Here is a 16663-nt window from a genome sequence, read left to right as displayed (position 1 = left end):
TCCCCTATCTCCATTCAGCAATCAGCTTCCAGGTTATGTGCAAGTCCTCTAAGAGAGAATGTCCTCCTTACTTGTAAATAAGCGTCCTCCTTGGATGGAAAGTATCAAAAGCGTGTCCCCATAAAGCAATCCTCGGGTCTGTAGTAACACCTAAATCACGGATACTATCTACACCCCCGAAGCTAACTGCAGATCAATGTGGATATAAGCACCTCAGGTCCATTCTAAGTAAAGTTTACTCATTGTTGTATATGTAATTTTATTAAACATTGTTTAATAAATTATTGTCTAGCGCTGCTTTTTTATGCTTATGTGGTCTCCACTTTAGCATAATTGCCTATACAGGGTTTCCTACTGGACTTCCTCACCCTCCCACCCTATGGAACCATATACTCTACCTGCATTAGGTTAGTACAGATTTAATAGGTTGTCATGACAATGGTCGATACAAATGGTAGCATACCTCCCAACATGATCCTCTCCAGGAGGAACATAATGCTCTCTTCCTGGGTTTTCCTCTTAATTAATGATAGCCATCACCTGTGGTGAAACACCTTTCTGAGCAATTAACCTGTTTAAAACAGGCGATAGCACTCATAAATTAAGAGGGAAATCCAGAAACAGAGAAATTTGTCCCTTCTCGAATGGGTCATGTCTCAATGACCCAGCATACCGGGGGGGGGGGGGGGGGAGAGAAACTCATGCATAGGCTGGGTATTCCCATGTACAAGACATGCCTTAGCCCTGCTCATGATACACTCTGCACAAGCATCCATTCAAAGCTGGGACAGTTATTACAGGAATGCAACTATACTGACCTTTGAACGGCAGACACTGAACTTTTGAATGGCATCTCCTGTCATGCATTGACATCCGCTAGATCCTGTTTCTCATTTAACTTTTCTGTACTAAGAAGAGAGAGCAGAAGAATCATCCTCACATTGTCTGTATATTGATATTTTTCCTCTCTATTAAGGCGATGCGTTCACCATGCCGGGCCGGGAGGCCACAACCCCAACAACATCACTAGAAATGCAGATGCTGGGAATCCAGACAGCGGGCATTCCAATCAAGTATGCTGAGAAACAATCCAGGAAGAGCAGTGCCCATGATTCCATCACACCTTCCTGCCACAGAAGGACCATTTCAGGTGGTACAAATTGATTACATTCAGCTCCCTAAGGTAAGACAACTGCAATACGTTCTGACATGTGTATGCTTATTTAGTGGATGGGTAGAGGCATGGCCTGCTGTTGCCACAGCAACTGCTAGCATAAGAAGGTAGTGCAGGAGTTAGTTTTTAGGTATGGGCTTCCCCAGGTAATCTCCTCTGACCAAGGTACTCACTTCACTGGAAGGGTATTCCGAGAAATGTGTGAAATGATTGGCATTAAACAAAACCTTCATGTGCCGTATCATCCCAAATCTAGTGGCCGTATTGAAAGAGTTAATCAGACTATAAAAACCAAACAACAAAAATGTATTAAACAAACTGGACTTGCATGGCCTGAGGCCCTGCCACTTGTTTTGCATTCAATCCGCACCACCCCAACTGGACCTTTACGTCTTTCCCCCTATGAAATCCTTTTTGGAAGACTGCCAAATCTGATGATGACCCCTGCCCCCAAGGTTTCCACAGCACATGATGTGACTGTCAAGTACTTAATCAACATGAGTAAACAGATCATGCAAATACACAATGCTGTTATTTCCCAACAGCCCAGTCACCCTGAGACATGCCATGATTTAGCACCTGGTGACTTTGTGATGATTAAAAACTTTTTGCGTTCCAGCTCCTTGTCAGATCGGTGGGAAGGACCTTGCCAGGTGTTGCTGACGGCTCCTACAGAAGTAAATGTCGGAGAGAAGTCCACTTGGATACACGCTTCCCATTACAAAAAGGTTCGCTCGGACCCGCCCAAAGATCAACCTGAGGACATCCTGTTGACCACCTCACCTGTTTTGCTTACAGGACTGTGACCACCAGGAAGGACATAATAAAGCCTCCGGTGTGTTGCCACCTAAGTTGGAAAGGAGTAAAACTCTCCTCTACCCGTGAAGAAATGATGAAGATTTGGATGCTGTGGATGCTGATTGCACCAGTCATATTGGACACACAAATTACGGACTATGGAAATGAAATTAAGGAAAGAAATGCCATTCTGACTATACATAAAGCTGTTGCTGGGGTCAATAACAAAACTGATTGTTGGGTGTGTACACATCTGCCTATGACAGCGGAATCAGGGATACCCTTAGTGGCCATTCCAGTGACTTGGGAAGAAGCGTTGAGATATGATTGGAGAAACTGGGAACAGAACATCTATCTAGCTGGGAAATATGACAAAATTAGCAAAGAGGGAGCACGCAACTCACCCCCATTAGCAGTAGTGGCCCGAGTAGCACCCCATTTGTAGACGTTAGCCAAGATAAAAAGGGAAAAGCCATCTGAACATCTTATGCTGCTTTCAGACCGCAAAACTGGCTTTGACCCTGTATTTGGAAACGTTTCCAAAAACGGGTCTGCCAGGTAAAACCCCTTTCACACCGCATCTCTTAAACGGTATATTACCGTTTAAGTGCGTTTTTTTTTACACTGGCAGACCCGTTTTTGGAAACTTTCCAAAAACAGGGTCAAAGCCAGTCTTCAGCGCGCGCCGCCCCCGCACCCCCTCCCCCGGGTGTTAACGCCCCAAATCCCCCCCACCCCAGGTCTAACAAACACCCCCCCCCCCCCCCCCCGTGCAGCCGGTACCTCCGTTGCGTGATCCGGCACTGCAGTTGGTCGGGGAAGCACTTATGAAAAAAAGCGTCTTTCAGAAAATGGCTGCCCCATAGGAAAACCAGTTTTAAAAAACTGTCTTTCCTATGGGGCAGCCATTTTCTGAAAGACGCTTTTTTTTCATAAGTGCTTCCCCGACCATACTTCACTGCCGGGATCCACAACGAAGGTACAGGCTGCACGGCGGGTGTCGACACATGTGCGGGGGGGAGACACGCGCGGGGGGGGGGGTGGGGGGCAGCTCCAGTGCTGCAAATATTTAATGAGTGCTCATTAAATATTCACTGATCTGAATTTAGGACCCAGCTCTTTGGCTGGGTCCTAAATACCGTTTCAGACCCGATTTTGATGCAAAAATACCGGGTCTGAAACGAGAAGGACCCTCCATTTTAACCGTTTTACAAAATCGGCTTTTGTAAAACGGTTAAGGGGTCCTGCACCTTTCAGACCGCACAGATTACTGTTTTAAAACGGTAAAAAAACGGCAATATACCGTTTACAAAGTCTGAAAGGGGCATTACAGACAACAGATGGGTAATACTGATTGCCCGCAAGGGCTCCTAATCCTAAATGGGAAACAGGGTATGTTGTTTTCCTTCCAAGATCGTTATGGGAATGTAAATGGTAAATGGTTCAGTGTTAAGAATTATGGAAAATAATTTAAACGTCCATGGTCGCAATCCATATAGTGCGGAAGGTAACAATACACATTCATTCCTATCCACACTACTCATAAGTATAAGAGCGTGAGGATTGGCCCTCCCTAGAGGCTTTTACTGGTTCTGTGGGAACAATGCATATTCCTGGTTGGCAATAGGAGGAATAGGTAATTGTGTTTTAGCAAAAATAGCCCCCATGGTGAGAATTACTCAGGATCTCCACGGGATCCCACAAAACATCGATGAGAGACAAGTGTTTTACAGAGTAGTCCAAGGTGTAGAGTACAAGAATAGGTGGGAACAGTTCTTTTACTCTCTTTTCCAACAAGTAGGGGTAGGCATACTATCAGAAAGATTGGAAGAATACACGCAATACATGGACAAGATAGTGAATGAAACAAGCCATGCCATGCGAGACATAAATGAGGAATTAGCCCAGGTACGGAAGGTAGCTCTGCAGAACAGATTTGCTTTAGATCAGGTGTTGGCCTCAGAGGGAGGAACCTGTGCTCTTATAGGACAAGAATGCTGCACATTTATCTCAGATAATGAGGATATGATAGAGGGACACATTAAAGAGGTGGAAAGATGCAGATGGAGATATCCAAAATAGGAGGAGAAGGGTGGGATCCCTTTGGATTCCCAGGAAGACAAGTATCCACCTTGATAGGAGGGATAATACAGTACAGTGTGTTTTTAGGTGTGATATTATTGTTTATATATATATATATATATATATATATATATATATATATATATATATATATATATATATATAGGAGTGAAGTGTATACCAAAAGGTAATTGATGCAATATGTCAGACAAAGGTTAAAAACGAGGAGCTCCCTTCTTCTTTGACTTTTCCATCCTCTGACTATGTTCCAATGTATCGAGGAATAGTAGCCCCCCCATCATAGTTTCCTACCGCAGGACCCTACCACAATGTTTGCCCTATCTGCGGTAACCTTTAAGCCTATCACTGATACCGACCCAGCAGAAACGTATGAGAAAGTGGGTTGTAAGTTGTGACAATGGAATTGTCAGAGGGAGGAATGTCATAGAAATATGGATCCCTCACATGGAGCTGAATGTATTAAGGGTTAACACTGTTAGAATTAACTATAGCCCAGAATATATGCTTTCCCCTAGGTTAAAGGTATTATCTTTCCCAGTCCTGCATGTGTTTTAACAAATGTATCTTTGAATAGAATGGTCATATAGAGGTCAGGAACATGTAGAGTGATGGATGGTGGATTCTCTCTGACATGTGGCCCCTACATGACCAAGTAAGATTTCCATGGTTATAATTATGAATCTTGCCGTGTCTAGGGTTTTAGCCAGAGCCGGATTATAGCGGGGGCACAAGGGGTCAGTGCCCCTGGGCCCCCCTTTCTGATGGGGCCCCCCGTTCCCCGCCCGGATTGCTCTTACCAGCAATGAGCAATCCACCGCTGTCTAGAGCAACAGATCGGAGCTCCGATCTGCTGCGCTCCGGGGCCCGCCTCAGGGCTGGTGTTGATGCGCACACCACACAGTGCGGTTGCCCAGCAGCGGCGGCTGCCGTAAATGATTGACAGCCGCCGGAGCCCGGTGTCCGCACGTACAGGACAGCTGAGCGACGGCTCAGCTGTCCAATGGTTTTAGTAGATGCAGCCTGCGGCTCAGGGATTGGCTGAGCACGCAGGCTGCAATGAAGCAGAGGCTGCAGAGGCGTGTTTCTGGTCCGGCCTCAGACAGAGGAGCCGCCGGAGAAACGCAAGTGAAACAGGCAGGGGCAGCCCAACGCTCACCAGGCACATTATCATATCAAGGTACTGTAGCTGCTGTAGTCTGGAGTATATACATATATATCTATATATAGATATATATCGATATCTATCCATATATATATATATATATATATCTATATATATCTATAGATAGATAGATAATCTATATATAATCTATATATAGATATATAGATATATATCTATATATAAACATGTGCCTAATATGTTTATTCATGTAAGGAGAATCTTCCTCCTGTATTATGATAGGTTGAACACATAGTTATCACTATTTCGCCGTGTGCCACACTGACAGATATGAGTGTTGGGCGCAGGGTCGGAATCCAGATATAGGCTGCTTCTTGATTGACATGTATGTTAATAATACCCGATGTGGCCTCGCCTACAATGGTGATAGGTGGAAGGCAATTGGCTATCCATCTATGCTGGCACTTTTGACATTACCTATCCCGACCGCTGTGGAGTGCACAGCCATGTTTGTTGAGTGTGCGCTCCAGGTACGGCATCCCCGGCTGCCGCGGAATGCACGGCCATGACAGCAACGACCCGTGGAATGCATCCGCGTCACTTCTGGGTCTGGAGGCGCTGATTCCCCTGTAGTGAAGGGCGCCAATTTGAACACACACTGATGGTGGTTGCGGTGGCATGGCGATTACTATGGAGAGTTGGCTACTTTAAGGCCACTTTAATTTAGTGATTACAGGTGTTTTGACACCATGTTTGTTCTTTGACCTTTAAAAGGGGCACCCAGGCATAGCACACTATGCTGCCCACTGCTCTGCTGTACGGTTGTATTTGATGCTGTCTTGACAAAGGGCCATGTTTGGTCCAAAACATTGACTATTTCTTTGGTGATGTATCAATAAATCTTATATGGATTGCTTTTTGAAGTCTGGAGTGTGCTCTGTATGTGAATATTCATTTGTCTGCACACGGACTATATATTTGTTACACCTAGTGTGTTACTTTAAATGGAGGACCTCCCTGCTGTGGACTATTCTGGATTGGAATGCGGATAGCTAGATAGATAGATAGATACACATATACATAGCAGCATATGCCCCGGCACTAGTAAAGTTGTTATACCAGTAATGAGCTCCAGTGCCCTCCATGAACCAGAGTTCCATGTAATACGTGAAATAGGAATAGGCATATTAATATCCTTACAAAGAAATAAGGATGAAATATGGTTTGAGGTAACATGTTTAAAAAAGGGGCAGACTAGATGGGCCAAGTGGTTCTTATCTGCCGTCACATTCTATGTTTCTATGTAAGGCGGCACTCATCAAACTTCCTTGCAGTGAAAAAAGTTAGCGTTTATTTCATTGGAATAAACGCTAACTTTTTTCACAGCATGGAAGTCTGATGAGTGTCGCCTTACTTTATGTAATATATATATATATAGTGATGCAGAAGCCTGGCACTCCTATGCCAACAGGGGGTGGCTTTAGTACTTGGCCCGCGTGCCAGCCTGGGGAGTGTTAATCCCCTATGTAGAGTATATGCCAATTGGAAGGAAGGCGTCACTCGGGGACTTTGTGAGAAAATCTTTAATATAGCGTGCCTACGCCGTTTCGGGAATACTCCTGTCCTGAAGAAGTGTCCTGAAGACGGGAGTATTTCCAAAATATATATATATATATATATATATACAGCGCAGAACCCGGCACTCCTTACTGTTTTGCAGGTGAACTGCTCCGGTGCCCTCTCAGGTGTTATGACCTTGTATAGAATCCTCGAATAAGCGGCACTCTGAAGACTTCTCTTTGCAAGTGAAAAAAGTGACTTCTTGAATAAAGTTTTTTCACTTGCAAAGAGAAGTCTTCAGAGTGCCGCTTATTCGAGGATTATATATATATATATATATATATATATATATGCAAAAAACCAGAGAAGAGACGCAACCATGAGCATATAATTCAAGACAAATTTACTGCACAATAAGGCTCACGTACATTGAAAGTTTAAATGAATATGCTTGCCAGCCTAGTAGAAGCCTAATCTCGGTGGACCTCCTCGAATTGTGCCAAAGCACCGCCAATCAGCCGCAGACCCAGGGATCCTTGAACCAAGCCTCAGGACTTCGCCGCACACGATCGGGAGCACCGGGACCACAGGTGGAAGACAGGACGTCACTCCGTCAGCAAGAATAAGCCACGCCCTATGGCTTATTCTTGCTGACGGAGTGACGTCCTGTCTTCCACCTGTGGTCCCGGTGCTCCCGATCGTGTGCGGCGAAGTCCTGAGGCTTGGTTCAAGGATCCCTGGGTCTGCGGCTGAGTGGCGGTGCTTTGGCACAATTCGAGGAGGTCCACCGAGATTAGGCTTCTACTAGGCTGGCAAGCATATTCATTTAAACTTTCAATGTACGTGAGCCTTATTGTGCAGTAAATTTGTCTTGAATTATATGCTCATGGTTGCGTCTCTTCTCTGGTTTTTTGCAAGTGTACTACTCGGATCTTGGTACGATCCTTTGGAAGAAGATTGCACACATTGACTGATACTGTGGACATATTTCCTTCTGAGGACTTTTGCGCTGGGTATCTTGTTTTCTTCATATATATATATATATATATATATATATATATATATATATATATATATATATATATAATCATCGGGAAGGAGCGGTACTCAGAAAGTAGACACAGTGAAACAGCTTACTGCAACATTTCAAAGTTTAATCACATCGTCGTCAGGCAAGTATTTTCCTGACAATAACTTTGAAATGTTGCAGTAAGCTACTGTATTTTACTGTGTCTACTTTCTGAGTGCCGCTCCTTTCCGAAGCTTCTATATTTGGTGTTCCTCCTGAGACACCTGGAAATGTATGCTACAAATTGCGAGTGTGCTGCCCTCCTGGATGTTATATATATATATATATATATATATATATATATATATATATATATATATATATATATATATATATATGTAGTCATTAAAAGGGTGCAATAATAATGTTATTTTTGCACCCTTTTAATGACTACATAAAAGCTTTTTTCTACAAAGTCTTCGAGTGCCGCCATTGTTTCCTACTCGCGCTATATATATTTTTTTATTTTTTTTATTTAGAGAGGCGACAGAAGACAGACAGCTGCACTCATGAGTCCTAGAAATTGATGTGTACTTTCACATCAAATAAGGTCCAAATGTTTGGGGTTTGACCCTCTTTGTCAAGGTGTACAGTGATGTATATGTATATATTTTTTAAAGCCAGCACTGAGGTGCAGTGCATAAAATATAGTATATGCAGATAATTAGCTGCACTCAGACGGAGTAACAGAAGCAAGCATGATTCTGGGGTGTTCAATAAACACCTAATTTATTGTAATGGGTGGAAGCCAGGCTACCAGTTATTTATTAAATAAAACCAAAATGACAGATATTGGTTTACGTATTTTTATGTACCGCTGTGTTCACAGTCTAAAGGTGCCCATACACGGTACGATAGGCACCAGGCGTTTTGAACTAGATTGCATCATATCTAGTTCAAAAACGCATCTGATGTGCTGTAGCAGCGTGCATTTTGAACTAGATACGATTCACTCTAGTTCAAAAAGTATGTGCAGCACATACTTTTGCACTGTGCAATGCGCGGGAGCGTGTATCGCCTAGCATGGTACAAAATGTACTGTGTATGGGCATGTTACATAATTATATGATTATATGTTATAATATATATTCATGTATAATAATTAGTATTTATTAGTCTTATAAATCAATGGCAAATTGTATATTTTTATATTAACACTTATTTATATGGCGCACACAGATTCCGCAGCGCTGTACAAAAAATATTTGAACACTCACATCAGTCCCTGATGTAAGTGGAGCTTACAATCTATATTCCCTACCACATGTACTTGCACACACATTAATTCTGGGTTATTTTTTGTTGGACGCCAATTAACCTACCAGTATATTTTTGGATTGTGGGAGGAAACCAGAGTAAACCCAGGGAGAATATACAAACTCTGCACAGTTAGGGACATGGTATTGAATCCATGACTTCAGCGCTGTGAGGCAGTAATGCAAACCATTACACCATCTGTACTTCCCATATACAGCAGTTTGTATGCAGGGACATAGCCAGAACTTTGTTGGGTCCCAGAGCAGAGCACCGGTCCCAGTGCTAGAGACAGCTGTTATTCATTTTCTGGCCTATAATTTAATGGACGTACGTTAGTTAATCTGATGCCACATATATTATTTTATGAACCATCTTAGTGCCTCAGTTTATATTATGTATTATTGTAGAGCTGTCACTTTACATTTTGCCACATAGTATGCCCAGTTCATATTATGCCACATTACTGTACCCCTTTATCTTTATAGCAACCACTACATACTACTCATTCAAACTGGAGAATGAGTCAGACCCAATTGCTTACAGGTACACCTGGAAAATTCTAACCATAAAACCAGATCCAGGGCTCCTTAAGCCTTTGGCCCAATAGCAATGGTACCTCTTGAACCCGCTATAACTACACACATGTTGGCAGTGAAGGCAAATCCATGTTGATGTTGTAGGGAAAATCCAGATATTAAACAACAAACCGTGTCAGCCACAAGATCAGCACACAGTGTTGTAATAAACCAATATCTTTATTAGCAGAAAATTCATAAAAAAAATCTTAAACTGCTATGCAATATTGCTCTCTCTCTCTCTCTCGCTCTCTCTCTCTCTCTCTCTCTCTCTCCTAGTAAGCCCACTCGACGCAAGTGCTTCCAAAGCTAGACTGCTACCTTGTGACTCTGTGTTTGTGCATATGTGAGAGAGAAAGAGATGTAGTTTCACTTGCTATCAATAGATGGCAGTGTTTCTGAGACATGCAAATGGTCACTAGACATATATAGATGATCCATATATGTCTGTCTTATCTATATATTTTTTTTCAGGCCTTTAAAATGCCAAAAAGACTTTTAGCTTCAGGAGCTCAGAAGCGCAAACATGCAAGAGAGAAAAAGCGAAGCAGTGATGCAGTTTTGGCTAAAATGCCTAAGTTAAATTATTTCTTTCAACCAAGTACCTCAACTACCAGTCCAAGCACTTCAGATCTTCCCATCAGGCAATCAACAGAAATAACCGAACAACATAATTTGAGGTGTACAGAGTCAAATATTGCAATATCTTTTGATGAAGAATGTGAAGACAGTGTACATGAAAGTAGTCACAGCAGACAATCAACTGAAACAAATGACCCCCCTAATCAGATAGGAAGAACAGAGTCAACTATTTCAGAATCTGTGGATGAAAGCGTAGAAATTGGGCCAAGTCCTTCTGAAGGCATGGATAATGAAACTCAACAATTGACAGAACTTGATGAACCTTCAACTAGTAAAAGTACTGAAGACCAATGTCATGCCCTCACTAGAATGCGTGAATACCAATCTACAGATCCTGCAACGTGGTTTCCAGTTAAATCTGAAGTAGTTGATTATTGGCTAAAACAAGGATTAGAGACCTGTCAAAACAAATGTGAGTCTGACGAATATCCCAAATCCTCACGCTACTATAAACCTTTTCAGTCCAAACCAAAAGGATATCATCGTTTCTTTAATAACACCATGTTTTATGGATGCTGGCCTAATGGTGTAGCCCATCACAGAAAATGGATGTCATATAGTGCGTCAAAGGGATCAGTTTACTGTACTTATTGTACGCTGATGGAAAGTAGAAAAGACAAATTCTCACTTCCTGATGGATTCTCTTACTGGAAAAAAGCACAAGAGAAAATAAAAATCCACGAAGAAAGTGAAGCACATCGGAACTGCATTTTACAAGTCCGTGATCGTAGTGAAAAGTCAGGTCATATTGACAGCTATATGGAAAGACAGTTCTTGGAAAGAAAGCAATACTGGTTTGAAGTACTACGCAGAGTTGTCGTAGTTGTAAAACTGTTAGCAGAGAGAGGGTTAGCTTTTCGCGGGAGTGATGAGACTATTGGCTCAAAGCATAATGGTAACTTTCTTGGGATCATAGAAGCAATAGGAATATTTGACCCCTTTCTTACAAAACATATCCAAGACTTTGGAAATAGTGGACGTGGCAGGACAGGCTATCTATCATCAACAATTGTTGAAGAGTTTATCAAACTTATAGCAAAGCAGGTGAGGGGTCAAATTGTGAATGAGATTTCACTATCTAAGTATTTCTCAGTGTCAGTTGATTCAACACCAGATGTAACCCATGCTGATCAGCTCAGTATTACTGTGCGTTATGTGTTGAATGGCGTACCTATTGAACGTTTTCTCACATTTTTAAGGATACATAGTCATAAGGCTGCAGACCTCACAGAAAACTTGCTGAAATATTTGAAGTCTGAAAATATTGATATCATGGATTGCCGTGGACAGACCTATGACAATGCAAGCAACATGGCTGGAAAATATTCTGGTATGCAAGCAAGGGTGAAGGTAGTTAATCCTCTGGCTGTGTTTGTGCCATGCACAGCACATTCCTTAAACCTTGTTGGATCAAATGCGGCTGATTGCTGTACACAAGCTGTAAAGTTCTTTTGTTTCCTCTCAAGTGTTTACCAGTTCTTTTCTGGTTCCCCCCCACGTTGGTCTGTATTAATGAAACATCTGGGAAAGAAGGGACTCACTGTGAAGAGTCTTTCGGAAACAAGATGGTCTGCTCGTGCAGATGCAACTTCTGCCTTAGCCAAAGGATACAAAAACATTCAAGATGCCTTTGATGAAATTAATGATGATGTAAATCAAACTGCAGCTACAAGAAACGAAGCTGATGCCTTGTCTGAGGCTATGGATTTACTGGAACTCGCATTCCTCTGTCACTTTTGGAACACCATTCTGTCCAGATTTAATGCAACAAGCAAAGCACTGCAATCCACAACTATTGATCTCAAAGTTGCTGTAGACTTACTAGAATCTCTTGTTCTTTATTTAGATTCACTGCGCGGAAGTTTTGATAACTTGGAGAAGGAGGCACAAGCAGCATGTGGTATATCAGACTATACAGAAACTCGAGCAAGAAAGAGAAAAAGGAATGTGGGTAGTGTGGAGTCTGAAGAAACCATATTTTCTGCAAGAGAGAAGTTTCGTGTGGAGACATACTTGCGCATAATTGATTGCCTAAAAATGGCATTGAATGATAGAATTGTTGCTTACTCTGTGGTAAATGATCATTTCAATGTTGTGCTAAGCTCTTCCAAAATGGCGGAAGGAGAAATAATTGCAGAGGCTACCAAACTGGCTGAACATTATCCCCAAGACCTAGACAAAGAAGTATTTCCTCAAGAAATGGTCCAGTTTGTGCAGTTTGCCAAAGGGAGGAGCTGTCAGACACCATCATCACAAGCAAAGCTATTGTATGAACAAAATATTGAGGATACTTTTCCAAATGTAGCTGTTTCTCTAAGAATGTACCTGTGCTTTATGGTCACAAACTGCTCAGGAGAACGGTCATTTAGCAAATTATCTCTTATAAAAAATAAACTGAGATCGACAATGCGGGATGAGCGCCTAAATGCATTAACTCTTCTGTGTACTGAAAGTGAACTAATGCGAGGCACCTGCTTTGAAACCATTATTGAAAACTTTGCCACTTTAAAAGCAAGAAAACAGAAGTTTTGATATAAATGTTATCCCACGGTTGTTGCATTTGTGTTAAAATGCAGCCCAATGTTATAACCTGCCAGCATAAATCACAATAGAATGTCAGGTTACTTATTTCAGCTAAGATTTTGCACAGTCTTTGGACATGTTTTATTTGCACTTTATATTTATACTTGGTTTTGTTTAGCAGCTGTTGAATAGTCTGCAAAGTTTGTGTTGTTACTTTGAAATCTGTTAAAAATATATAAAATAATAAATATTCCACTTAAGATGGCATTGGTCTGAAAGATTCTTTAACATTTACCACATAATTGTATATATATATATATATATATATATATATATATATATATATATATCCCCTGCAGTTACCCATTGACCAAGTTTATTCTGCCTTTACTCTGTGTCTTGACAGTGTAATATTCTCCCATGCGGTTTGCGGCCAGTAATGACAAGTGCAAGGGGGCCTCCCTGTCTAAAGTACCCCGGGCCCCCCGAAGGCTTAATCTGGCACTGGTTTTAGCTATAAGTCATTATATATGATGTCACGTGCAATTAATTCAGGTTGCAGCTGTGCCATTTGTAGGTTGTACCAATACTATTTAAGCTGTGTCCGGTCGAGCAGAAGTTGTCCCTTTGGTCCTGCCGACTGTCACCCATGTGCGCATGACAATAAAGATCTGATATGCTGTTTTAACTGATCCTGGTCTACCCTCTCGTTTATTGCGATCACATAGGCCCTTATTCTGATTGATGCGGACTTTACCGCGTTCTTACGGATTGCGTCTTTACGGCGTCTGCGCATGCGTAGAGAACGCAACGCGCATGTGCCACGCCTTGACTCGGTACCAGTTCGGACAAAGACCGTCCAGAACTGTTCACCGCTATCATTCGGGAAATAGGGGCGTATTATGGGCGTCATGCGGAATGACACATGGGCGTAGTTTCAAAGTGGGCAAAACGGGGCGGAAACATGGGCGGACACGGGGGAGTACACTTATGTTGGGGGGCGTACATTCGGAAACCACTCCGAATGCACGCGATCAAAAAGGGCAGAAATGTGCGGTGTCCACAAGTGTACTATTGCTTTGCGGACACCACTCGTTCATGCGGTAGGCGAACGTACGCCTAATGACTACAACCATTAACACCTGAACCCAATAGAATCTACTCCTTTACTCATTACTCACTAATAGGCCGCTTGTCAGTGCTTTAATTGAAACCATTGCACTTACATTGCTGTAAGGGTTAATGTGTGCAATGCATGTGTTAGGCATGCTTGTAAGGATATATTGGCATCTAATTGATTCCAATTCCAAATAAGCAGTTTTTTATGAGGATAGGTAATTGAATAAGTGGGTCATGTGATGTATTGCAGAAGATACTTCATAGTGGGTTGTTTGGCGTAAATCCTCCGCTTACGTGCGGTAGCACCGCTTGGCTCCCGTTCGGATGCGGTATTCCCGAGCATACTCTGTAATACTCTGTAATACCGTGCCGAATCGGAGTGTTTCTCCCGCACACGCATGATTTGTATGTCGTCCGTAAACACGCCCTGTTCTTAAAGAGTGAGTCCGTCCGAATGCGGAGGACACGTGGGCGTTTCTACGGACGATGGCCGCATGCGGCAAAACACCGTGGCGTGCGGACCGCTCCGTAAGAATGCGGGAATTTCCGCACAGATCAGAATAAGGGCCATAGTCTTGAAGAAAGAAGGATTATGCTGCCAATACACTAGTGCATTTTGGCCACTTTTCACTCGTATATTCCAACGTATAGGGCGGAGAAGTCGGGTGAAAAGTGGCCAAATCGCATGTGTATGACATTATATCCGATTCGTTGCGCGTTCCTGTGTCCATTAGATTGGTGTCGGACATCAGACCTGCTTGCACGTCCTGCTGTCCGGGAAGCTCCTGGGCGGCTCAAGGGCGTATTGGGGCTTTAAGAGTTAGACACTTATAAAGGTGGGTTAGTGTTACACATAAAGGGTGGAGTTTTAGGGTTAACCAGGGAGGGTTAAATTTAGGGAGGTAGGGGGATACAGTAAATATACTAATTCAGCCCCTGTCGGTATTCTCATCAATGGGATGCTGCTGTCTGTCTTCTGACCATTACCCACCTATATGTAAGACTTCCTTTCCCCACCACTATTTCAATTAATTTCTATCTTCATTCTTCATTTAATCACAAATGATTAACTTCCATTATTTTTTTGGGCCCACCAGCCGTATCTGTTCTCATCATGCTGATGTCCTGGTACCACTAATACTAATGCTGACTGCTCACCTATTTAGACCATCTAAATAATTCCCAGAATTGGGCGCTCACCATTCCATCACTGACACGGCAGTACTGTGGGTCCTCTGCTTGCGACAGTATCGATACAAAACCACAGATATGATCAGCAGAATTATTAAAAAACTGCCAAGTCCAATCACCAGTAACAGCACCATCATCTCTGAGAACTTCACTGTGAGAAGACAGAGCACAGTGCACATAAACATTAACAATTCAAGCTAGCATCAATGGAGAGAAAACTACAAGTTATTCCAGGAGTATACAATTGCTACTATCAGTACAAAAAAAATTGTCTGCGGCACAGTAAATAAAATAAAAACTTCACTTTGGAGGTCAACATGCTAATGAGGCTGTATAATATGCTATTGATGCTGTATAACATGCTAATGAGGCTAATCCGGGTAAATCTGAACCTGCACATCTCTGCCAATGAGGCTGTATAGCATGCTAACGAGGCTGTATAGCATGCTAACGAGGCTGTATAGTGAGGCTAATCTGGGTAAATCTGAACCTGCACATCTCTGCTAATGAGGCCGTATAGCATGCTAATGAAGCTGTGTGGCATGTCAATTAGGCTGTTTGGCATGCTAATGAGGCTGTATAACATGCTAATGAAGCTATATAGCATGCTAATAGAGCTGTGTAGCATGCTAATGAGGCTGTATAGCATGCTAATAAGGCTGTATAGAATGCAAATGAGGCTGTATAGCATGCTAATTAAGCTGTATAGAATGCTAATGAGGCTATATAGCATGCTAATGAGGCTATATAGAATGCCAATGAGGCTATATAGCATGCTAATGAGGCTATATGGCATGCTAATAAGGCTATATATCATGCTAATAAGGCAGTATAGCATGCTATTGAAGTTGTATAGAATGCTAATGAGGCTGTAAAGCATGCTAGTGAGGCTGTATAGCATGCTAATGAGGCTGAATGGCATGCTAATGAGGCTGTATAGCATGCTAATGAGGCTATATAGAATGCCAATGAGGCTATATAGCATGCTAATGAGGCTATATGGCATGCTAATAAGGCTATATATCATGCTAATAAGGCAGTATAGCATGCTATTGAAGTTGTATAGAATGCTAATGAGGCTGTAAAGCATGCTAGTGAGGCTGTATAGCATGCTAATGAGGCTGAATGGCATGCTAATGAGGCTGTATAGCATGCTAATGAGGCTGTATAACATCCTAATGAGGCTGTATAGCATGCTAATGAGGCTGAATGGCATGCTAATGAGGCTGAATGGCATGCTAATGAGGCTGTATAGCATGCTAATGAGGCTGAATGGCATGCTAATAAGGCCAGATAGCATGCTAATGAGGCTGAGTGGCATGCTAATGAGGCTGTATAGCATGCTAATAAGGCCGGATAGCATGCTAATAAGGCCGGATAGCATGCTTATCACAGCTGCTGGTATCTTTGTGCTTCATACCAATGAGAAGAGGGCTGGTGTTGGAGGGACAAAGCATGTTTACCATGTTCATAGTAGCTGTTGCTTTTTCTATACTGTATGTCATTTTCCTTTGGAAATACAGGGTGGGGAT

At 42.4% G+C, this 16663-nt stretch overlaps 1 protein-coding gene and 1 long non-coding RNA gene across 2 annotated transcripts in view; one reads left to right on the top strand and one right to left on the bottom strand.

Annotated features, from left to right (window-relative positions):
• The window catches only part of LOC146042865 (uncharacterized), a 106745-nt gene extending 104086 nt beyond the window's left edge, over nt 1–2659 (top strand). The window contains exons 2-3 of the long non-coding RNA XR_014464042.1: nt 977–1183; nt 1794–2659. This is a non-coding gene — a long non-coding RNA (uncharacterized LOC146042865). The remainder of the gene's footprint in view (nt 1–976; nt 1184–1793) is intronic.
• The window catches only part of LOC146042862 (myelin protein zero-like protein 2), a 32962-nt gene that overhangs the window by 1271 nt on the left and 15028 nt on the right, over nt 1–16663 (bottom strand). The window contains exons 4-5 of the mRNA XM_083163132.1: nt 15141–15282; nt 819–908 (exon numbers count right to left, since the gene is read on the bottom strand). Coding sequence (XP_083019258.1) covers nt 860–908; nt 15141–15282 — 191 coding nt within the window. The 3' untranslated portion in view covers nt 819–859. The remainder of the gene's footprint in view (nt 1–818; nt 909–15140; nt 15283–16663) is intronic.

The sequence above is a fragment of the Crinia signifera genome, chromosome 19 (genome assembly GCF_055691185.1).
Source record: "Crinia signifera chromosome 19, ASM5569118v1, whole genome shotgun sequence".
NCBI classification, from domain to species: Eukaryota; Metazoa; Chordata; class Amphibia; order Anura; family Myobatrachidae; genus Crinia; species Crinia signifera.
This window is presented reverse-complemented; position numbering and strand designations above follow the sequence as displayed.